The sequence below is a fragment of the Pseudonaja textilis genome, chromosome 5 (genome assembly GCF_049901715.1).
Source record: "Pseudonaja textilis isolate UNSWEBS1 chromosome 5, rPseTex1.2, whole genome shotgun sequence".
Taxonomy (NCBI): Eukaryota; Metazoa; Chordata; class Lepidosauria; order Squamata; family Elapidae; genus Pseudonaja; species Pseudonaja textilis.
The window spans coordinates 7,273,710-7,299,545 of record NC_141994.1 but is presented as its reverse complement, the minus strand read 5'-3'; the positions used below and the strand labels follow the sequence as shown (position 1 = coordinate 7,299,545).

General features: G+C 39.3%; 1 protein-coding gene across 1 annotated transcript in view; it reads right to left on the bottom strand.

The window, feature by feature from the left end:
• The window catches only part of PTPRZ1 (protein tyrosine phosphatase receptor type Z1), a 101,695-nt gene that overhangs the window by 11,887 nt on the left and 63,972 nt on the right, over positions 1–25,836 (bottom strand). Inside the window, exons 11-15 of the mRNA XM_087934064.1 lie at positions 21,258–21,301; positions 19,900–20,233; positions 6,950–7,079; positions 3,923–4,014; positions 1,196–1,281 (exon numbers count right to left, since the gene is read on the bottom strand). Coding sequence (XP_087790190.1) covers positions 1,196–1,281; positions 3,923–4,014; positions 6,950–7,079; positions 19,900–20,233; positions 21,258–21,301 — 686 coding nt within the window. The remainder of the gene's footprint in view (positions 1–1,195; positions 1,282–3,922; positions 4,015–6,949; positions 7,080–19,899; positions 20,234–21,257; positions 21,302–25,836) is intronic.

The window sequence follows — 25,836 nt, the reverse complement described above, 5'->3', positions numbered from 1 at the left end:
GACGAAAGGAAACCAGTCAGGGAGTCTGGCGAGGACTTGCATGAGGGTCCTGCATCTGATGCAGGTATGGGGCCAGGACTATCTGACAGTGGGGTGCTGCCTTCGGAGCCTTTGGAGTCTGGCAGGCAGCGAAGCAGAGGACCCCGGGTAGTCTGTTCCCAGTGAGCGTCTGCGCAGGGCTGCTAGAAGGAGAGAGCAGCTGAAGCAGCAGGGCTGACTCAGGAGTAAGGGTGGGAGGTGACTGACCCTAACCCATCAGGGATAAAAGTCAGCCCTCGGTGATGTGCTCTTTGCAGGAAGCAAAGAACTTCATTAGATTCTGATTCCTCATCGAAGCCCTGCGACTCTGGTTTGTCTTTGCTGGAACTTCTGTTGGTTTATCTGCTAATTAAGTGAACATCTGTTTCTTGGCACACCTGAAAGGTGTGCTCTTATCCCAGATAATTGTGTTTAATGAGTTTGGTCTGGGAATGCAAATAATACCCAGCGTCGCATTAAAAAAGGTTTGCTTTTACAAAATGCGTGTGTTTCCTTAATTTGAACAAAGCCTGGGTCAGAACACATACTTTCATTTTGGAGCTCCTTAATGACACACACCCAGATTTACAGGATCCAATAGAGAATGGTAAAAAAAAATATCAGCAATGGCCCCAGTGGTGTTATCAGCAGATAAAAAAATCAGGTGGAACTTCGATAGCACCAGGGTGGATCCATCTCCTTTTTTGCCCACATGCCACTGCGATGTAAAATGTGGATGAAGCGCACAAGTGAAATATGCACGTGCCAATTTTCTGTGATAGAATAGATTTCAATTAATTTATTTAATATAAAGCTCAAACATAGTTTCTTGCACTTTTTAAAGTTAGTTCTTATGTGTACATTTTGCAGCCTTATTACTACAGCTTTCTACTGTAGTAATTAAAGTGTGGTTCAACTGCACACAGGCCTAGATGTTGTTTTCATGCAGAAACTTATGTTCCGAAAATGTTAAGATGAAAAACTCTTTATACACTCAACTTGATCACTGCCACATACCCAATCCACCTTGTTTGGATGGCTGAGATTAAACGTGTCTTTTCCATATATAAATATGGACATTTCACATTTCATTCTTTTAATTTCAGAAAATCTGACCCCCCCGTTATGAATATACTTTCAACTGTGCCTTTAATTCTAAAGGAGCAATTGTTCATACCTCAAATTCTTCAGCGAACCCATTACTGGCATGTAAATCCGCAACATGTTTTGGAAAATGTTTTGTTGGGATTGCTCCAACATCGTCTTCAAGGTAAATTGAGAATAGAAAGGGGTGGGGAAGAAGAATTGTAAATAAGGTAAATAAAGTAAATGTAAATAAGTATTTGTTTTTAAGTTATTATTTTTGAACAGTAAAAGCCAGTCAAGTCTTCACGAGTTCCTTTATAAACATGTCAGAAAATGGATCTCTCCATTATTGAAATGCACCAGTGGAACATGGAAATTTGTTTCTGAAGACATGCATTATACACATTTATCCAAGCACATCTATTCTAGGATAAAAGCAAACTATATACATTTAATTATTGGTCCAAGATTGATCGATTCTCCTCAAAACTAGAATAACCACACTGTAATTGAGTGCCTTATTTCACCATTTTCTCTTCTTTTTTCTTTTTGGAATCAACTCCAGCCAGAGTTTTAAAATATTCCTTTTTAACTTTTTTTAAAACTTCAAAAAAACTGACTCTAAATATAACTGATATTTAGAGTATTTACTTAATTGTTTTTGTTGACTGTCTTTAGCTGGATGAAATCTACATATTAAATGGGTGGCCATATATATATTCCAAATAAATAATCATAATTTCAAGGAGATACCCACACATTTTTCAGGTCCTCAATTTATTAAATCCAAAAAAGGCTAAAGTATATATACACATTTTCTGCCATAAAAGTTTAATTAGCTTTATGTTTGAATGACATTTTCCCATAAAATATTTAAATGATGTGTCTGATTATTTATTATTTGAGGTTTTTCTTGGTTTTTTGGAGGATATTGTGATTATTTTAGAAATAAAATACTGAACTACCCTCACCCCTCCCCATATGATCAATAGGTTGCTTTGAATGTTGTTCTTATGTCATACTTTGTAATTTCAAATGATGAATAAACATTGAAAAAAACTACACAAGGAACTTCTATTTATGTCAGCAGATGTTCCCTTATTTAAGTTAAATAACTTTTTAAAGCTTCAGCTAACAATAATTTCCTGTTTTGTATTAGGATCCATCTGTTCTTCTTTTATTTGAATAGGCTTGAATGCACAGCTCAAATTAGCAGTTCAAACCTGCATAAAACTGTATGAATGTGCAAGAATAACTTCACACCTTGGTGAAAGAAGCTGTCAAAATGTATTTCCTAATGAAATTAGAATATATATCTATATCTATATTGATATAGATAGATAGATATAGATATAGATATATATTAATAATACATAATACACAGCCATACAATTTTACTATAGGGAAAAGACACAAGCACACTTGTAATAGACATCGAAATTACATGTTATATAAAGTGGAATAAATTTATATGAATATCTGCACACAAGGGATAAAGATCCAGATGTGGTAAAATAAATAATTAAAATGGAAAGATAAGTTGTATGAAGGTCAGCTTGTGACTGTTAGGCTGCTTAGAAAGTTCATTCAACAAGATGGAACACAGCATAAAATAAATCTTCTTGCATACAATTTTATTTAGAGAATTGCTCACTAGCATATTGTGATCATATTGCGGATGCTCATTGTTGAGAGAGTGATTGTCATTGTTCATTGTCAACTGAAGCTTGCTAAAATACTAGAGACAGAGCCCATGCACATTTAGTCTTAGTCCAGCCTTTTCTTTGTGCTTTCCCTGTGTGATGGTTTTTTTTTTAATTTAGCTATTTTGTTTGTCAAGCATGTATGAGAAAACAAGTACAAGTATGAACATAACATATAAACATATAAGTATAAACAGGTATAAGTATATACATAATAAATGAATAAATGGATAAAAGGGAACAGTAGGACAGGGACGACAGGCATGCTGGTATGCTTATGCACGCCCCCTTACAGACCTCTTAGGAATGGAGTGAGGTCCACGGTAGACAGTTTAAGGTTAAAGGTTGGAGGATTTAATTAAGTAATGTAATTTAATTAATTAAACCTGGAATGTATTAATTTATTAATTAATGAATTATTAATAAATTAATAATTGGTTATTGATTAATCCTGGAATTTAACATTTTACAGAATTGTATATTTTCTTAAATGCAAGACACATACACTTAGCTTTTATCTCCCTTCAGAAGTGATTTTTGGATTGATGTCTACAAATAGTAATTAAACCTGACATATTCTCTATATATCAAAATACACAGACATTGTTAACAATGAAGGTGGCACAGGAAATGATAAAATAGATTTAAGTTCTTATAAAATAGATAAAATAGATTCTGAAGTTCTTTGTTTTATGCTCCAATGTAGTTTCATATATATAAAATTGTCAAACATTTCCCTTTTAGGAACCACATCTAGAAATGCATAAGACCAAGAGTCACTCATGATTACATTTCAAAGTGAAAACGGCCCGTAATTATGTACCATGTTCAGAAATTTCTAGAACAGGCATCTGATTAGATACCCAAATACAGGAAAACATAAGCCTCCATTCTGCATATAGCACTGATCTTGATGCTTTTCTGTCCGGATGCTTAGAATTTATAATCTGAAAGCAAAAACCTGAATGGAATGTCTATTCAACACATAATTATATGGTATATCACACTAATATCATCCCTCTTTGTCAACTCACAATTCTATTTACTGAAACGATGCATTAATCACCATGATTGAAACTAGCCATTCTTCATAAAATAAATTATAAGCATACTACCTGACACAGGAAAGACTGGTGCTGGGGGAATGGATATCACTCGAGGGGATGTGTTATCTTCTAAATAAAAGTGTGCCGTTTGAAAGCATTTCCTAAAAGAAAAGAAAACAAAACTTCACATAAATACAAGACAGCTTCACCCAGTATTAAGATGACATTTGTCTGTTAAATCATGCCTGGGGAAAAAAAAAACCCCATCTCTGCACGCATGTTCTAATACCTACATGTCAGCATCAGTACAACGCATTCCAAATAAGAATAGGGCATTCCTCAGCCAAAGTTTCATACATTTATATTTCCTTGATTTCTAAATGAGAATTGAAAAAGATATATGCAATGATACCTTAAAAGTTTAATTTTGGCTCGATCACACCAAAACATTATATGGCACAATTGTTTTTTTATACAATTTTTACCTGAAGAAGATGCAGAAAATATAGCAGACATCTGTCATAGTGGCAAGGGTGTACCACTGAAACACGTATTATTAGTAATCAAGTTCAGTGTTTCAGTGATAATAAAACGATTACTGCAATCAAATCCAAATGCTTCCTTAACAGGTCTTTTTCATAAGCTAGCTAGCTTAGTTCTGAATCTGCTCTTTCAAGCACCTTTTTATATTATACCGAGATATGTTTCTCATGGGATATTGGATTTAATGAAAAAGTAAACCATTGTGAAGAGGTTCCAGTAGTTTCCAATAAAACAGCTAAAATTCAGGGAGGAAGGTTTCGTTAATCAAATGATCATGACCCTGTTGCACTCCTCATCTATGCCCATTCATTATAGATTATAGAACATTTCATTGATCAATAAAGAAAGTTAGCAATTTAAGTCAAAACATTTACTGTGTTGCATAACATAATTTGAATATTCTTTCAGTACTCCAGATGTGAGGATAATAGAAATAGCATCTGGTAAGAGCATGCTATTAGCAAATTAAAAAACAGTACTAATCAACTTCAGCTTCAAACAATGTAATTTTTTTCTTAATTAAAAAAACCAATTTTAGATAATTATACCTACTAATAACACTTTATATGGATCATTTATTTTATCAGAAATATTATTTACAAAATATGCTTTTTTTAATATAAGACAGCTGCAGAGAAAGCACTACTGATCAGAATGAGTCAATTTTTTTTGTTTTTCATTTTGTAAGTGTTTTCTGGCTATTACATAAATTAATGAAGCTAGATTTTTTATTTCCAAAGCTATTATGCTTCTACTGATTTAAATACTAATATATTATAGTGGACAGAAAATTCTTTTATACTGCACTTAATAGACTTCATTGCATTTTTTTCTTCAATAAACTTTTTGCTATGAAAAAGGAAATATTGATATAAATTAGTATTTTTAATATGAAAGCACCATAAGTTAACATATAAGAAGATAAAATAATACTTAAAAATTCTTAAAAAGAATTTTCTGTCCACTATAATATATTAGTATTTAAATCAGTGGAAGCATAATAGCTTTGAAAATAAAAAATCTAGCTTCATTATGCAATAGTTAATTTGGGCAACTTAAATAGCCAGAATATTCAGTTAATTAACCTGATTTACTAAATCAAATCAGATCAATTCCAATCAAGGGGAATTTAAGATGTTTAAGCCACAAAATATTCCAAGCAAACAGACTTCCAGCATCTGAAATATTTCTGCGTTAAGACAGAAGGAAAGCTTTTGTTCTTGTGTGAGACACCACTGGTCTTTTCTTACATGACACAAGTATTAAATGGTGTCAAAAGAGGGATCTGAACACAGCGGCAGCTCTAGAAAGAATAACCTCAAATACATGGCAAGTACAGCAATTGATTTCTTATTCCGGGAAAGTGGCAGGAAATTGGTTCAAGTCCAGCAGGAGTTAGAATTTGCAGCTTTGAAGCAGAGAAATGGCCTGAAGAGGACAAGGAGACCTGATGGCCATAGGTGGAAAAGAAGGTGTTTGTGTTTATGTGTGTGTGTGTGTGTGTGTGTGTAGATTGCAAGTGTTACTAGCCAGCTACTGCCTAATCACAAACTATTATTTATCATCAATCAATTATTATTTACTATTAGTTTATTATATTATTATTTTCAAACTTTTTGGCCAAAACAAGACTATGGAGAGCTGGTTAACTTATGGGAAGCTGCAAGGACAATGGGAATTCATAGGTGAGTTGACTAGACATTGCCAGAAAGTTTGCACATTTCATGAAATGGCCAAAACACAAATCTGTACTAACTGGCACAAAATAAACAATTACAAAATGAAAATATTGTCAACTTCCGTTGAGACAAAGCTGTAGATGTTGAGGAGCTGAAAATGATGAATTAGAATGCCGTGTAAGATTCTGTATTATATATGTTAAATGCACTATGTAATTAATTCCTTGCTCTACAAAACAATATTAACATTCCTCATCTGTTTTGTGTGACTTTACCATATCCAGAATTAAGATGTGCCAAGAAGAGAAGAGAGATAGGAAATGTTGCTTGATTTGCACTTTAACATGAATCTGATAAATTTATGTTTTGAGACAATGATACAAACCGAGATTCAATTATTAATTGAAATTCACGCCTTTTTGGGAGGATGTTCCCAATTTCTCATATCAACTGAAAACCCCGCACCTCTATTTTACACACAGTACTAATAATCACAATATCAATATGAATGTTCACATTATACAGCGGTTAACAAAATTGGCTTAAATGTGCCATAAAGAACAACTAGAAATTCACCAAAATATGCTTCAAGCAAACATTTCTTGTGCCCAATCAAATGTGTGCATCTTCATACTAGTAATTTGTTTGGACTTTAAAGTTGTGGAGAAATCATCTCCACAACAATTTACTTCAAACAAGGAACTAATGTTCAGACTTTCAATTATGATTTTCTATTAAATTCATTCATCAGAATTCCTTAACTCTCTCTATATTAAAAAAAAAAAATACCCAAGCAGGATTTACCAGTATCAGGAAAAGAAATTAACAAAACATAAGTGTATAAATGAGCCTGACAAACAAAGGAAAAGCTTACCTCCAGTATATTAGAATAGCAACAAGAATCACTAGACAGGTGAATGTCAAGGCTGATACGATCACAAGGGGAATAACTGTCTTCTTTTCTGGAAGTCCAATAATCAACTGATGGCTACTATTACTTGCTTCTGCAGTCGGAGAAAATTGAAACAGCCTGTATTTAAACTTTGGCAAAAGACACCACATAACTGGCCATGACTTCAGAACCCTACATTATTGTCACTTACCCTAATGCGTTAGCACACAAAGCAAAATGTGTGTGAACTTATACACAGACAGCACATGTACATTTGCAAACCAGTTTAAGGGAAATAGAAAAGGCAGCGAAGCAGAAGTCATGCTTAAGCAACTGAGTCCAGAATCCCATTTGCCATTCATGATCTTTATGGTGAAAAAAAAAATCAAGTTTGATTCAATCCAGAATAATAAAGTAGGCATGTACTTTATTAATTTATGGTTAGAAACAATAAAAATGATTTCATATACATTTTCCCATAGTTTAATGCTGATAGGATGCAATAACTGTTTCTGACTTACCATTTTTATTCGTTACTCATACTTTATAATTAAAGGTGCTGAATATGCTCTTCATTGAAGATCAAGCTTGCATGAAGGTAAATCCCATAAAAAAAATAGGATTTTGCTATAATATACAACCCAGAAATAGACCAGGCTTAATTTTCTGCCAGGAGAACTTGGAAGAAATTGTAGAATGTTTTGTATCAAAATGTCTGCTTTTCTTCATTAATATATTGACATCAAATGGCAAGGATTCTTCTTGTAATTATCAATGGTTCCCTAAAAGCTCAATATATTATAATGATCTAAGGAAAACAGTAGAGTCTTCATAGAATATATGTGAAATATTAAGTCTTCATAGAATATATGTGAAATATTAACTCTGTCTGGAGATGTAGGCACATGTTGTGAAATACTTCTAAGAAAATTTCCCAGCAAAGGCAATATAAATGCATTTGTGGAGCCCATATATAAATCTGAGCTCTTAGCTGAAAATGAAAACGGTAGTAATAATGGGATGGGGGCGGACAGCATGGCAGGGTATCAAATTGGAAACCTACTATTTGAAATAAATGCATCTATCAAGACAAAGAGAAAATGCTTCTTTTGACCGAATTTTGTAGACTATATTTTAGTAAATACCCAACTTGATGGAAAAGTCTGTATTTAAATTGCATCACAGGACTAGAGAAGTAAGCCCTGATTTAAAAAAAAAATGAGGATCAATTCTAAACTATTATTACACTTAAGAGATCCTGACAATGATTTCAAGAAGATGTTGCGTGGCCCTTATGTCCAACGATCAACAGAATGGATATGGCTAGCAAAATGGATTTCTCCTTCTGCAAAGAGGTCAGTGATCATGCTAAGCAGATTTGGAAAGCACAGAAAAAGGAATGAAAGGAAGGGAAAGACTGATTAAGCTTGTAGGGAATGCAAACCAGACAGCACTTTGTTCACAGTAACATCATGAAAAAATGGGTGCTGTGCAAAAGAGGTGGGTGCACATAAAACTTCACAAAATCCTAAGGGAAAAAAGCAGTCACCAAACTCACACGTGTATTAGCATCTAAAATAACATTAGGCTTCTCTGTTTTAGGCCACCAACTACACAAGATTGAACAGAACATCTTAATGCCTGTCAAGCAATTGAGGGGTTTTTTTTAACTTCTTCAGATTTCTGAATTTATATTACTGACAATGGAAGGAGATAAACTTCATACACCAAAATGCACAGCCAAAAAAATAAAATAAAAATGTAAGCAGCCTTTTTAATAATGTATTTAACACTATCTATTGACTGTCAAGAATCTGTCCAGGGCAACTGATTCTTCTGCTTTCAAGTTTGTCTTATTCACACAGATCTGACCTGCATAATCTGATTAGAATGGTTTTACTGCAGAAAACAAATCAAAACATGTGAAAGCATTGAAGAGATGTTTCCTTCACTGCAGAGGCCGAGGTATTTAGGATCATTGCTAACATACTGTATTGTGAATGGAGAATAATGGAAAACATTTAAAGACCATTTATAGAGAGCAACACAAAAATCTTATTTATTTTTTTTGCCTACCTCTAAAGGAATTCTATTAATGAGATCCTCCTCCTTGCCAATATTCATTTATTTACTACCACCCTGCACACTTGGAATAACAGGTATTTTTTGTTTAAAATCAATGGCATAAATGCAATCAAAGCAGGGATGATGACCTTGGGATCTGCAAGAATTGGAGCCTGTCCCGGATCTTCACTCTAATCCCCCCGCACACTGATCGTGGTCTTCTGGAAAACTAGTGCACAGTCACTATGTAGCAAAAGCAATAGCACTTAGATTTATATACTGCTTCACAGTGTTTTTACAGCCCCCTCTAAGCAGTTTACAGAGTCAGCATAATGTCCCCAACAATCTGGGTTCTCATTTTACCAGAAGGATGGAAGGCTGAGTCAACCTTGAGCCTGGTGAGATTCCAACTGTCAGCTGCTGGCAGTCAGCAGAAGTAGCCTGCAGTATTGCATTCTAACCACTGTGCCACCGCAGCTCTTGGACCTTTGTATTTGCCTAGGTTTGCAGAGTGGAGATAGAATTAGTGACTGGCAGAGGAGGGCTGTGGATGGTACAGGGGCCAACCTTACTCATACGTATGGTTTAGAGTCAAATGGCCAGATCATTGACTCTTGCATTTTGTTTTATTGTAAACTGCTAAATAAATAAATAAAGTCCCTCAGCCACGGCCTGTAGCCATCAATAAGTCTAATATTCAATCCACTTATTTAGAGTTGAAAATCCATGAAGCAATAGATGTTCTCTTATGCTGTTATAATACCAGGAAGGGGTAGAAAATCTAGGGCTGCTTCCCATGAAGCTTAGCATACATCATTTCTAATGTATCCTTTAATTGCTGCTTAGGGTGAACTGCACTATTTTATTGTTAATTAGAGTAAATTAAATGTATTGTCCTCACTTAACTTTTAAAATCCACATGGGTATACATTTTACTGCATTGTTCAGATGAAGGCCGTTTCGTGTGATGATCTAAAATCTATGCTGGATACGCATAACATCATTTCAGTGAAGGTAAAAAGAAAAAAGAAAACCAAATGTATTCCTCAGAATCTTTAGCCTTATAACTATGCCCAGTAGCTCAAATTGTTGTATAGAAGGCTGAAATCTCAAAAACTTAGACACTACCTTACCAAGAATTGTCTTACCATCAGCTTAACAGCAGCTGAATATTATATAATCAATTCATAACTCTAAAGGTCAATACTGATGCTTTTTCTTCCCACTTCATTTTTTCTTTTGTATTATATTAGAGTGTAAGCTCACAATAAGCCAATGTTTTTGCACAATCTCCAAAAAGTGTTATATCAATGAACATTTCCTTTTACATTCTTTTGAATGAAGATGGGCCTTCTCATAGTATTGCCTCCAAGTTACAATCCACAGAATTCTCTTAAAAAGATATTAAAATCAAATTAGAAGACTGCTATAGCTATGCAAATCATGAATACCCACCCACAACTAACCTGCCTCAGAAATGTTGAATACTGTGGAGACAACTCTAGAAACGAATTCTATTGATGACTGTTGCAGTCCAGAAGTTGATTCTGAGTTACCTGTTCCAACTACCCCCTCCAAGTCTTGTTCGTTAACATCAAAGAAACTGAAATCTGTTGACATCTCCTCATTTATGCTATCTGAGGTACCTGGGCCAGAACCACTTTCTTCATCACTGGTAAAAACTGCCCATGATTTAGATTCTAATGTCCTTTGCAATGGGCTGCTCTGAATGGAATTATCCAGTAAAGCCTGATCGCCGTGTTTCTTCATCTTCCTGTTTGGAGCCATGGCTGAACCTGAAGTTTGCTTGAGCCGGTCCATCTCCTCAGTGACTGTATGGTCTGATAAAGAACTGAGGATTTTCTTTGCTTTCTTTTTCTGAGGCCTTTCAAAATGTAGTTTTCTAATTATGTTCTGACGATTGTTCACACTGTTTAGGTCAGTATCTGGCTCATCTACCTCTTCCTGAGTTTCTTTGTTGGAAATGCATGTATGACAACCACTTACGGGCAAGCCACTATCATACTCATCATATTCATGATCAACAAGAGAAGACCACGGTTCAGGATCAGAACTGGTTGTGGGGAGCAATTGAGTGGGAATTAATAGAGGATTTAAACTTTTGCTGCCTTCACTGTTGGAAGAATCAGCCGTAAGAGAACTATCTGTATCTGGTGCATTGACAGAGGCATGCTGAATAGAATCAGGAATTATTTCAGCCATAGAAAACGCCACATCAACTATCTTAGCACTTGAGGATAAAGTGAGTGACTCAGCCTTTGGCAAATCGTTTGGAAGGCTCTTACTGCGAGCAAAGGTAGCTGCATCTGGCAACATTTCAGTTGGCACAATAGGAATAGTCACTGTGTTCACTGCATTCAGGGGGAAAGCATTTTTATTTTCAAAATTGGTTGGTGGATATGGCACACCATTATTATACAAGGAAGGAGAAACCTGTTGTATGTTTTCATTCTTACGCAAATGGGCGTTGGTCCTTACCTGATACGCCCTTTCTCGTCGAGCTGCGTAGAGCATCCAGAGTGGGAGGTGCTCCAGTCTTCGCTCTCACAGGCTGAGCTATAATTGAGGAACGCTCCTCCTTCTCCATGTGATTCCTCCGTAGCGTTCCCCAGTTTTACGAAAACGAGAAGACAGAATTGCATCCCCTCATCTTAGTGTATGAACAACTCTCAACTATAAACTGCTTGAATCATTGGCCAAAACAGGATTCCCCACCAGACAGACAAATTAGGGTGGGACTGGATGCTCTACGCAGCTCGACGAGAAAGGGCGTATCAGGTAAGAACCAACGTCCATTCTCCATAGAGCTGCTGAGAGCATCCAGAGTGGGACATATCAAAGCATGGCCTGTCCTATGGGAGGGACTCTGTCTGGGCTGGAATCTCCGCTGGGTCTCTAACCACTTGTTAAAGGACTCGCCTGCCAAAGGACGCTTCTGCTGAAGCAAAGAGATCAATTTTATAATGGCGAATAAAGGGAGACGGAGAGGCCCATGTGGCTGCTCGGCAGATATCAATTATCGGAGCCTAGGTAGCCCAGGCTGCTGAGGTAGCCGCACTCCTTGTAGAATGTGCGGTAATTCCACTAGGAACAGGAAGCGCTTGTGTTAAATAGGCCTTGGAGATTGTAGCTCTGATCCAACGGCCTACAGTAGACGGGGTACTCTGAAACCCAGCGTCTTTGGTTGAAATGACAGGAACAATGACTCTGACTTCCTGAAAAGAAGAGTACGGTGAATAAATATACGAAGCGCCCGTCGGACATCAAGAGTGTGCCACTGCTGTTCCCTTTCTCGAGAAGGTCTGGGGCAAAAATTAGGCAAGATAAGTTTCTGTGATCTGTGGAAAGCGGAGTTGACCTTGGGTAAGAAGGAAGGATCTGGTCGCAAGACCACCTGGTCAGCGTGGAAAACGCAGAGATCCTTTCTAACGGATAGAGCTATTTCAGATATCCATCTTGCCGATGTGACAGCTACAAGGAACACCACTTTAAACGTAAGGAATTGCAAAGATGCCTCCCTCAGGGACTCAAAGGGAGGTTTGGTCAGTGCCGTGAGCACCTTATTAAGGTCCCAAGTCTGGTATCTGTGGATCACAGGAGGGTGCAGATTGGTGACACCTCTAAGAAATGCTCGGATACACGGGTGGTGCAAGAGTGAGCCAGAAGAATTGCCAGAGACAAGATGATAACGCTGCCACCTACCTTCTCAAGGTAGGTGGGGGAGAGGCCTCTGTCCAGCCCATCCTGCAGGAAGGCCAAAATTTGTGTGATTGATGGGGAAAGTGGATTGATGAGCAACTTGTGGTACCATTTACAAAAGCTGTTCCAGGTGGCATTGTATATGCGGGTGGTCGAAGGCCGTCTTGCTGCCAGAATGGTACTGATGACCTGATTGGACAAGCCTTCCTTTTTTAGACGGTCCCGCTCAACCTCCAGACGGTTAGCTGAAGCCACTGTGGATTTGGATGCTGAAGAGGTCCCTGGGATAGGGAGATCCTGTCTGGCGGAATCCTTCAAGGAGGGGCCACTGACAGGCTGCGAAGGTCCGCAAACCACGGTCTCCTGGGCCAGTACGGAGTAACCAGGAGAACTTCCGCCCTCTCGAGGATCAATTTCTGGATCACTTTGGGGATTAGCGGAAGGGGGGGGAAGCGTATAAGAGCCCTGTGGGCCATGGGCAGCGTAGGGCATCATGATTCTCCGCTTCCTGGGTGGGGTAGCGTGAGAAGAATCTGGGAGTCTGGGCATTGAGCGGAGACGCGCACAGATCCAGCAGTGGATGACCGAATATCGCTGAGGCCTCCTTGAAGAGGGAGGGGTGCAGGCGCCATTCCGACTGGTCTAGGGTGGCCCTGCTCAACCAGTCTGCCTGAACATTTGAGACCCTCGAGATATGGTCCACCCTGATGGATAAGAGGTTGGACTCTGCCCAGCGACAGAGCCGCTCGGCCTCTTTCATGAGTCGGATGGAGTGTGTGCCCCCTTGATGGTTGATGTGAGTCTTGGTCGTAATATTGTCCGTCAGGACCAGCACGTGACGCCCGCGCACCTGAGGGGGAAAGGTGCGTAGAGCTAGGTAGACTGCATGGAGCTCCAGCCAGTTGATACTGCAATGTTGCTCGAGTGCTGACCAAGTGCCCTGGGCTGAAAGTGAATGGACGTGAGCCCCCCATCCGGATAGGCTGGCGTCTGTCGTGAGACCGACTCTTTGGGGCTCCTTGAAGAGATGTCCCTTGTTGGTAGCAGGCCTGGTCCACCAGAGGAGCAAAGCGAGGACCTTTGGAGGAACCTTCACCACGGCTCTTGAGTTGCTTCTTCCGGAGCCTTGATAGGGTAGCAGGAACCACTGCAGAGATCTGGTATGTAGACGGGCCCAGGGAACAATGGATATGCATGAAACCAATTTGCCAAGCAACTTTGATAGACTCAGTAAGGATGCTTTTCTTGCGCGTCTAACTTCCGGATGCTGAGAAGCCTCTCAGGGGAAAGAAAAACCTTACCTTTAACTGAGTCAATAACTGTCCCTAAGTGAGCTATCCGGGTGGAGGGGGAAAGTTGGCTCTTCTCTCAATTTACGAGAAGACCATGGGACTGAAGAACCGAAAGAGTGGTTCTAGTGTCCGTCTCAGATTGGTCTTTGGTAGGGGAGAGGATGAGGATGTCGTCCAGGTAGCAGTGAATGCGGATGGGGAAATTCCTGAGGTGAGCTGCAAGGGCTGCCAGAACCTTGGTAAAGGTCCTTGGGGCAGAGGCTAGACCAAAGGGGAGTGCCACGTACTGAAAATGCTGGCCGTTGTAGCAAAATCGCGGAAATTGAAAAAATGAGGGATGAATAGGGATGTGAAGGTAAGCTTCTGAAAGGTCAATGGAGGTGAGCCAGTCTCCCTCCCTGGTGCCCTGAAGAATAAACTGAAGAGTATGCATCTTGAACTTATGACGGACAATGTAACAGTTAAGACTCTTTAAATCTAGAATGGGTCTCCAGCTCCGGAGTGCTTAGGAACTAAGAAAAGATGGGAGTAAATCCCCTCATTGCGAGGATGGCACAGGCTGTATGGCCCTGATCTCAGAAAGGTGTTTAATAGCAGCTTCTACGAGAGCACGCTTGGTGCGGTCTCTGGAAAGGGGGGAAACCATAAAACGCTCCGGAGGAGGAGACTGAAACTCCAGGGAGAGGCTGAATTTGACAGTGTTCCTGACCCAATTATCAGAAGTGGATGATTCCCATTGGCCGGCAAAAAATTTGAGGCGGCCGCCAATGGGATGGATAGTGGTGGAACTATCTGGGGCGCCGGGACGATTTACTTCCTGCGCCCCAGAAAGGTCTCCTGTAATTGGCCCCTCTCCTATTCCTGTCACCCGGGTCGCCTCGGTCCTGGTAAGCCGGGCAAAAGGACGGGATTCTCTGGAACCTGGGAGAGAAGGTTGATTGATATGGGGTGCGAAAGGAGCCCCTTCGAAAGGGCTGGGACACTCTGGACTCCTGCCTGTGAAAAAGAGATGGGAGGAATTTCTTTTTATTTCTGCTTTCCATTAACAGTGGTTCCAGGGCCGGGCCAAATAATTTGCCTCCCGAGATGGGAGCAGAAGCCAATTTAGCTTTATTCTTGATGTCTGCTTGCCAGTGTTTAAGCCAGAGCAGACGTCGGGCTGTAACATGTGAGGAGATGGCCCGGGAGGAAAACTTCACAGAATGAAAAGTGGCATCGGCCACAAATTCTGCTGCAGCTGTAAGCTTGGAAATGTCCTGGTAAGCCCTGGTGTTAGATAGGGGGACATGCTGCTTCAACTGGCGCAGCCATCTGATGGAAGATCGAGTGAAAAAGGATGCGGCCGTGCTGATCGAATGGCCCAGGCATCGGATAGATGAGCCCGGCGTAGCGCCATCTCAGCCCGTTTCTCCTCTGGTTTTAAGGCTTCCAGGGTGTCAGTTGGATTGGAGGATGATGCTAATCTAACTATGGGGTCATCCACTTCAGGCATGTCTAACAAGGAAGAGAAATCCGTATCGAGATTAAAAAATCTCTTGTCCTGATTGGAGGGGGCAAGGGCGGCCCCGATGAGGCCAACTGTTTTGTTACTAAGTCAGTGAAAATGGGTGGAGTGAGAATAACCTCGGCCTCTACGACCGGCTGCTTGAAGATAGAGTCCTCTGGGTCTCCAGGAGTTGCTGAGGAAGAGCCAGAGGGTGACTGGGACATTAGGCCCAAAATGTTCTTTGCCTTGAATAGCAAGGACTTGAACAGATGGGGTTTGAATAGGCCTACGAAGGTGGGTTGATCCGGAGAAATCCCCTCATCCTCAGACATCTCTCCTTCCATCGGTTCCACCTCTGACAAGGGTTCAGAGTAGTGTAAGGACCCCCTATCCGATCCTTCCTCTTCCCTGAAGTGTTGAAGACCCATATCCTCTTCCTCCTCCTCCCCTTCTGGAAAGGGGATCTCCCCTTGAGAAAGTACCTGACCATGGCGATGCTCCGGTCTGGGGAGGGATCTGCCAGAAGCGGATTCGACCTCGTGTGCCATCATTTGAGAACCTGGTCTGGACAACTGCTGGATACCTTCCGCAATTCCCTGCCGGATGGCCAGTTGCATCCACTCCTTGATACTGTCTGGGATAATGCTCATGGATGGTTCCTCTGGATGCAATCCAGCAGCGGTAGGTGTGAATGTAGCCTCGGGTGCCCGAGCAGCTTGGGGGCTGCGAGTGGGCGAACTGCGTCTAGAAAGAGAAATCTGTTCTGGCAGAAGATGAGGTTGAGCGGAGGTAGAAGGGGTGGGTATATTAGGGACTGAGGTTACAGATTGAGAGTCCTTTGAATGCCTGTCAAATTCCTTCTCCAAGGCTTTGTGGCGCCTTAGGGCGTCCCTCTGAGAAGCCTTGGAGGACTCCTTGGCCTGCCTACACAGATGGTGTGTCTTAGACTTGGCCTTCAAAGAAGGTCCTCTGGGATTGTCCTCTGCCATAATAAGGAAGGTGAGAAATACAGAAAGTAGACTCAAAGAAGCGGTTGGCAAGCCTAGTTCGACCTACAACAAAGCCGGATATCCTATAGTTGAACCGCATCCCTCTTTTGGAAAAAAATTTATCATAAAAATATAAGAACTGTTTTCTGGGTCTATTGCAAATATTAATTATATTTATTTTATTTTTTTATTTTATTTATTTTTTTGGAGGTGGGATCAATTGGGGTTTACCAGATCCGTATGATTATAGACAATAGTTAGAATGACGACCAGAAACACAGGTACTTAAAAAGGGTAAGAATACAAAAAAAGTCGAATGAACGCTGAGGCCACAAGAAAACTGAGAAAGAATGGCAGGCCAAAAAACCAAGCAGGGCCTCCTGAGGCAACCTCCCAACAAAATGGGAGGAATTAACAAGGCCTCGAATCTCGCCTCTGTAAACTGCTGCGGGAATAGCCAACAATAACAAGGATAAATAGGGTAGCAGGGCTAGGAGTCACGGTACCCAGTTATAAAGGCACTAGCAGGCCTTCTGGTCCGGCTCTGTGCCTCCAAAGTCATCGCAGCTGAGATAAAGACCAAAACAAAATGGCGGCCGTCCACAAGGCATGCCCAAAATTGCATCCGGCCATGAAGCACACCCAAAATGCGGCCGTCCACAAGGCACACCCAAAATGGCGGCCAGGACCGACATGAACTAACAGAGGCAGAAGAAAAAACACCACCTCGATTGAAAAAGCAGATAACGTGCCGAAGCAGGAGGGGCGGAAGCGAGCGAGCTCACCTTCAAATGAGCGTTCTTGGGGGGAAGGAACAACTTTATAGAGCGCTATCAATAGCGTGAACAGCAAGCCGCTGTCTGAGAGCAGTCCGGCTAAAAACGGAAGGCAGGGAGAGAGAGATGGGGTAGCCTAAAAGGCTGTTAGGCTCCCCCTTTTCTCCCCCCTGAGGGGTGAAAAATGTCCCACTAGATAGGTATCAGGCACACCAACTTCAAGGGACCAAAGGAGAAATAAAGGAAATCAAACCTGAATTATTTCTAGAAAGATCCTGGATCAGCCAAGGAAGAGCTGTAAAATGCTGCCTGTCTCTTACGAGGCTGAGCTAAAACTGGGGAACGCTACGGTGGAGTCACATGGAGGAGGAGCGTTCCTCAATTATAGCTCAGCCTGTGAGAGCGAAGACTGGAGCACCTCCCACTCTGGATGCTCGCAGCAGCTCTATGGAGAATAGGGAGAAATGTATTCATCTCTTATATGGGGAAAAGTTAAACTTTCTGGTGAACTGATAGCCTTACCAACAGTATGCGATATATTTACGGCAGATGATTTGGATGTAGAATGCAATACTTTTTTTATTTTCGGCTGCATTTGTTGCCATTTGAGGCAATATGTGGTTAAAAACAGAACTACTACTATGACCATTTGTAACATTTTCAACCAGTACTGGATCCCCAGGCACAGGTGTTTTACGAACTGTATCGTTATTGGAGGATTGAAAGGAGATTTGCAGCAATGAAATATTATTTAGGGTAGCTGAAGCCCAGTAAAAGTACTGCTGGCTGGGAGAAGGCAGTTTTTTGCTAGAAGCAGGGGTAGAGGAAGCTTGCTGTGAGCTTGCACTAAGCATAGGCTTAAGCAAAGCGTCATCAAAGGCCAGAGTTGTAACATGCAAAGATTGAATAGGAACATTTTCCAAGCGCTTACTAACATAATAATCAAACACCTTAGTAACAGGAAAAGCTGGCCGGATTCCCTTTGCACTAGAGACAGTAACGAGGCTTTCTTGAGCACATGTATCCTGCTTAGGAATCTCATAATTAGAAATGGATGTAGGAGGTTCAGTCATTTCATTTTCAGTATTTTCACTGAAAGCAGAAATTTGCAGTCCTTTGTCATATCCATGCATTACACCATTTTGGGGAGTCATCTCAACCTCACCTGGGAATACAGGTGTGCTGCACATTACTTCACTGGAAGGAACATGCAAAGAAGCTTTCAGTATCGACCAAATATCTGTGTCAGGCAAAAGGGACTCACTAGCAGAACGAGTTTCAGAGCAATCCATTTCACTAGAAAGAAAACATGGAGGCCGCAGAGAAGTATCAGCTTGCGAGACTGCAGGAGAAGGCTTAGGCACCAGCATATTGCTATAGCTGCTAAACAAGGGACCCTGATGAAATGTGCCAACAGACTCATGCACAAATTCAGATGTGTAATAAGAAGCAGCAATAGTTTGAGGAGACCCCACATAACCAGATAAAGCATAAATAGATTCAGACATTGTAGACACTGCATGCCCACTGAAATCATTGCTGGGTGGTTCCACTTGAGATAACAAGTGAGTTCTATCATGGCCAAATCTCAATGTCTCTGAAGTAGCATGGACCATCTGATATGAGGTCACATCAGAAAACTGAGTGAGGCGTGATTGGGTTAATGTGCCACCCTCCTCCAATGTCAAAGAAACATGCAGGGACCCTTCATCATTTTCAATAGCTGAAGCAGCTTGTGGAAATGTTTGAGAAACCATATATAAATGGTGAAACATTTTACTACTGGAGGAAGCAGAGGAAAATGGAAGCAAAGGTACATCGTCATAGGAAGACAAGGTGGATTCAAATGACACATCAACACTGGGAAATACAGGTGTAGCATGCAAGGTCACATCACTACTTGATGCTTCAGGGGAAGTGTTGAGCAACTGAGTGTCACACAATAAAGGGGTGACTAGAGGAAACACTTCACTACTGTAGGAAGGTTGAAGTGGTATCTCACCATTGTAAACTGCTTGAGTTGTCTGAGAGAGTACCTCACTTCCAGAAGAAGCAGAGCCACGTTCTTCAGAATTTGACGAGACAGAGTAAGATGATAACTAAGAAGAGGAGAGAGCAAAGGTAGAAGAATGTAGCAATACTGTGACTGCAATTGAAGTATCTTGTGGCCCCACGGGATCATTAGGATAAAGTGCTGTTGTAGGAATAGGGGGGTTAATATGAGAAAGATCCTGGCTATCCAATGCAACAGAAGTACTATCTGTGCTATTAGAATACCACTCGTTTTCATTGATTGCAGGTATTTTGGGGGCAGATTCTTCTGCTTTTGAGGGTAACATGTCTTCTGATAGAATTTTGACATTGTTTTGAGAAAGATCATCCTGCGTGGTTGTGTCTGGACTTCCAGAACTAAAAGTATTTTCCTGAGATGTCTCCATAGTAACTAACTGGGTAGCAGAGGTGATAGGAATGGAACCCCAAGAGTCATCAGTTTCTGGGCCAGGCTTAAAAGCAAATACCTCTATAACATCTTCACTACTATCAGCAGCAGATTCTCTGGTTGTTTCATTGCCGGAAAAGGTGTGTGCATACTTTTCCTCATTACCTTTGGTGGAGCTGCTTACGGGAGGAACAATTGCCGTTGCTGCTTGAAATTCCATGGGGTTATTTTCTTCCTTTAGTCCTTCAGTGATAGGTGGAGAAGTTTGATGAAAAATTGTTTTGGAACGATCATGTTTTCCGTGCAGGTCTTTTTCTTCTGTAAGATATCTCTGTGTTCCATCTCCATTGAATTTTGTTTCTATTCTTTCCTGACTGTAGCTAGATGTGGTAAACTGGAACTTGCTTTTTTGTATTTGGTTTGTTGCACTATGTCTACTGGCAATTACAGTAGCGTCTTCATCCAACTCTGTCCTTTCATCTTCCATTTCATCTTCCTCCTTTAAAAATAGGCAACCACCATGTATAAAATATAGTTAATGTCCTCTTAAATAATGCCTGAATAAATGAACTAAGCTATTACAAAGAACTGTATTTCTGTAGCTTATAGTAGCAGAGCAGGGATCCCCTGGCTTTGCAGACTGGCAAGGGGAAGGAAAAGGGAATGGTTACATGCAAGTGGCAGGGATGTGCACGCATGTACACGACTCCATTTGTACAAGTGGTGGGCATATGTGCCTGCCGCTCGCACAAATGCAGCTGTGTGGGTGCTCACCTGCTATTTCTGCAGCCCAGTCTTGAATTGACCAAGGCCTTATAATGGGCTGCAGCCTGAGGGTTGGGGACCCTTGTAATAGAGTACTGTGGCCTCTCTCTGGATTATCCTTTGGAAAAAGACATCCAAGTTGTTTTTGAAATTAGCAATATTCCAGAATTTTGCAAACATACATAATGTTTTCAATGATATATGTAATCATTATATTAAGAAATACACAGGGTAATGAACCAGAAAATAATTTCATTTGATGTCATGAATTACATTTTATTCCCATCCAATAATAAGCTCTATGTATAATTATTTCCGTTCTCTTTTGAAGAACAGCATTGGGAAACTTATTTTAAAGAACACATGGCAAAACCTATTTTGGGGTATGGCTGTTTTCTGCATTTTGTATAATGTATATTTTTGAGAAGATGCTTTAGCATCTGTTCATTGATATAAGTCGGTCTGATTTATATAGCCAATCAATAGTCATGTCCTACAAGTGTCTACTGAGATATATGTACTGTTATTTCAATGGATCTACTTTTAGACACATGTTATAGAATTGAAGCCCTGTAATCATTTTTCATGCTTTAATGTAACTTGCCATGTTATTTAGAATGCTTCAGACTGACTTTGCGATAGCTAAATATTTTACTTCAAATGTCCAAATATTCACACTGACTATTCTATTAAACTCAACATTTTTATTTTCTAATAGCAGTAGCATAATAGCTTACAAGATAATGTAATAACAATACCTCATAATCTTCTGTTTCAGCCAATTTGGGAAACAGTTCAATTTCTACAAAAGAAAAATATGAATGTTTAAACTAACATTCTAAATACATAGACAACAAATTTTTAAAGTGCTTAAGATCTATTCTATTTTTAAAAAATTCACGTTACAAGTATTTTTAAAAAGTTTTAATAGAATTATTGAATAATTTCTGTGCTCTGGTTTCCAGCATAATTATTTCTGAGATGTGGTATGGTATATAGCAGAAACATTATAAAGTACTGATTTTACATGAATAATTATCTAGAAAACTCTGATAGAATCAATCTATTCTAGAATACAAATGATTAGGGAAGATTAATTTAATATTGGAACTTCTATGATCAAGGACCAAGTTATATGTGACTGTGGTGATCACAGGATCATAGATAACATAGATAATAGAAAAGTATAATAATAAAATAAACCATGTGTATTGGGAAAGTGCAATCTATTTTTTGATTCATATAGTACCAGAGTTGTATTTGCATGTCTTAAATTTGGAACTGATCATACTAAATTTTGGAAGTTAGTCCTAATATTGCTCATCCCATATTTTACTCATGATATTACCATCTTTGAATTATGTTCTGTTTTAATGTTTTACTTTTTAGTATTTTGATGAACGTTTAAAGTTGGAATCAAATATTTCAAGTAAATAATATATTTAAAATTGATAATGTGTAGCACTAATGCCATAATATCCTCATCACATTTCAAAATATTAAATTTGTTGGTAGTTTTTTTGCAAACAAAAGATTCAAAATTTCCAATCATGAATTCATACATTATATCTTAGTCTGTTTATTAAGGAAGCAGGAAAGTCAATGCACCCTTGTGACTTTCTTTAACTTGAATCTATGGAACGTGTCCATCTGTACAGCCCATTCCAAAGGAATGTTAGAATTAGTCTAAGAAGTCAGTTCTTAGAAGTTCTAAGCTACTAAAACAAGACAGATATCATATTAATACATCTGGATTTTTTTTCCATTACCAGTTAATTATTTATCTTTTAGTTTTTTATTATTATATCATAAACCTTACTCTAATACAGGACAGAACTTAAATATATTTAAATAGTCAATTCCAGATACAACATTTTTAGGCTAGTCAACAACCATATCAAGTTTATTTGATCTGAGGAAAAAACAAATCTATGTAGGCATATGCTATTTTTTTGCAAATCACCAGCTAAAAGGGAAGAGGCTTGAGAAGATTACAACCGTTGATATGCTGGTAAATGTTTAAAACTCAACGCTGGCAACTCCATTGCCATCGCTGCACTGCTAACCCAAAAGCTGATTGGCAAGCCAGTCATCGGGACTCAGTTTCACATTCAACCGATTCACAAAATTTCAGGAAATTTAACAATTGCCTCTTGCAAGCCAGTGTGATCTGGCCCAAGAACTAGTTGTACTCCTTAATTAGTAAGATAGGAATAACTGGAATATTTTGAGCATAAGTGGAAGTTCCATAAAAATAAAAAAAATATATTGCAACATACTTTTTCTGGTGTAGAATTTAAAACCAGAGGTTTTAAACAGTGTACATAGGTACATACATGTACAAGAAAAACTAGTATGGAATACAAGCATTTTTTTAAAAATACAAAGCAAAAAGAGATGCAGAATTTTATTACATATTTAGGAAAAATGGTCTTACCTGTTATGTTCTGAAGACTAAGAAGCTAATGGATAAAATAATGATGATATTCCCTGGCTTCTCAGTACTGAAAGTCACACACACACACACACACACACACACACACACACACACACACACTGTATATGTATGTGTGTATCTGTATGTATGTATGTATGTATATATATATATATATATATATATATACACACACACACACACACATACACACACACACATGTATACACACACACACACACACACACACACATATATATATGAGGTTCTCATGGGTATTTGTATGTGGATCTTTGGTTATTCAGGTTTTCTCCCGCGTAAGATTGGAAGTATCTAGGCAACGTTTCGATGAAGTCTCATTCATCATTTTCAGGCTTGTGTTTTCTGCTCTGTGCTTCTCTGTGCTTCACTCTGAGAAGCACAGAGCAGAAGACACAAGCCTGAAGATGATGAATGAGACTTCATCGAAACGTTGCCTAGATACTTCCAATCTTACGTGGGAGAAAACCCAAATAACCAAAGATACACACACACACACACACATATACACTGTATATGCATGTATGTATACACACACACACACACACACACATTTTGTTGGTTTAAATATTTTTTCTATTTCATCCATTAGTCACAATTACAGCACAATTGTACAGATATTCCTTTTGCAAACTATAACCATGGAGAAGTGATGCCTCAACTTATTCACCCTTTCCCTTTCTACTCCTCTTTTTAAAAGTATGTATTTTCAGATCCTATACTTTATTTTAATTATATAAAAACTGTACTGGGTGGCTTCTAGCCAGAAACGTTATGCTTTAAATAAACAAATGCTGCTTCTCTTCTTTTAAAAAATACTCACTGATAAAGTTTTACATATTCCTGTATTTTTGCCATCATTTGCTCAATTTAAATTACCAACAAAACACTGAACACAGCACTAGCTCATGATGAAGAGCCAGGTCACCCTTGAATACTGATGAAGAAATAAATGCAAGTGAACTTTATTTGCATAAACCAGAAACCAGGCTAAAAAATGAGGATGTGTCTCGTTTGAGAAGATGCCAAAGGGGACAAGAAGAAAGACAGAAGCTTTTTCAAGTTCATCACAATAAGTCTGTCTAAGACAAATTAGTTTCTCGAGCTTTTTAATAACAAAAAAGTTTCCTAATGTCATACTTCCTTGCTTGGAAGAAAACAAATGTTGAATAAGTCTATGAGTTCTTGTTGATAAAGAGAATAACAAATACATTTAATCTTATTAATTAATTCATTCATTAATCTTATTAATTCACTCTAATGAAAAAAAGAGTAAAAAAACTATCAACTTAAAGCTGTTTGGAAATATATTCTTTAAAAACAATAACAAAAAAAACACTGTACAACCAGCAAGGGAGCAAATTCAGTGTTTCATGAATGGATGTTTGTTCTCTTGTTGAATCCTGAAAGTTCACCAACCCTTCTGAACTATATTTAAAATTCCGTAGCCAAGACACTCATCTCCAGAACAAAATGCTTAGCCGATGAACAACACCAAAAAACCGAACTACACACTCTCACCAATGTACTTACAGCCAATGGATTCCAAAGAAAGAAGATTACCCACCTAATCCAAAAAGAAACCCCAACCAAAATCCAAGACAGAGAACAAGAAAATGGCAAAGCCCTCCTCCCATATATAAAAGGCACTACAGACAAAATTAGCAAGATCCTCCAAAAACACAACATCAAAACAGCATTCTGCACAAACAGAAAAATATCCACCATCCTAAGAAACCCCAAAGACAAAATCGAATTAGAAAACCAAGGAGTATACGAAATCCCCTGCACTGCCTGCCCTACCACATACATTGGACAAACTAACAGAAGAATAAGTGCACGCATTGAAGAACATAAGAACTCAATCAAAAAGAAGAAACAACCTCTTCCCAGGTCCAACACCTCAAAGCCACAGGACATGAAATTGATTTTAAAAATACCAGAACTATCGCCAAAACCGAACACTTCAACAGCAGAATAATCAGAGAAGCCATAGAGATAGAAAAACGCCCACACAGCATGAACAAACGAGACGACACCTCCCGCCTTCCAGCCATTTGGAAACCCGCCCTCATGAACAGACGAGTACCTAACATGAAGAAGGACACCAGACCCACACCCATGAGAGCCACACAAGATGCCACCACCACACTTCCATGTAGAAAACAGACTCCCACCCACCCAGAAGATGAGACACGACTCTGGACCAGAAGCTTCACTGCAGCTGCATCACTACCCACTTTAAACCCCTCCAAGCCATACATGAAGCAAACCGACACCCACTATGAAGATGCAGCAGGACCACGAACTAGAAGCCAAACAGCAAGATCACAACTCACCAGCTCAAATCCCCAGCAACTAAGACTAACCTGAGCACAACCAAGCCCCCACCTAAACAGAACACGCCTCCAACCAATCAGAACACGGCTAACCCCCAACCAATCAGAACACAGCCAAACCCCTACCAATGAGAACACACCCCACCCAATCAGAACACAGCCAAGCCGCCACTGAATCAAGTCCCACCCCACTGGCAGTTAAAAGGAGGAAGCAGCTGCAATCTCACATTACTCTGAGAAGCACAGAGCCAGAGACAGAAGCCTGAAGATGATGAATGAGACTTCATCGAAACGTTGCCTAGATACTTCGAATCTTACGCGGGAGAAAACCGAACAACCAAAGATCCATATATATATATATATATATATATATATATATATATATATATATATATATATATATATATATATATATTTTATTATATATTTATGGTTTTATTACATTATGGTCATAATATATTTGCTCAAAGAATATTTCACAGAAATTAGGCCCTTCCAACAAATGTGCAATAGTGCTATTGTTTT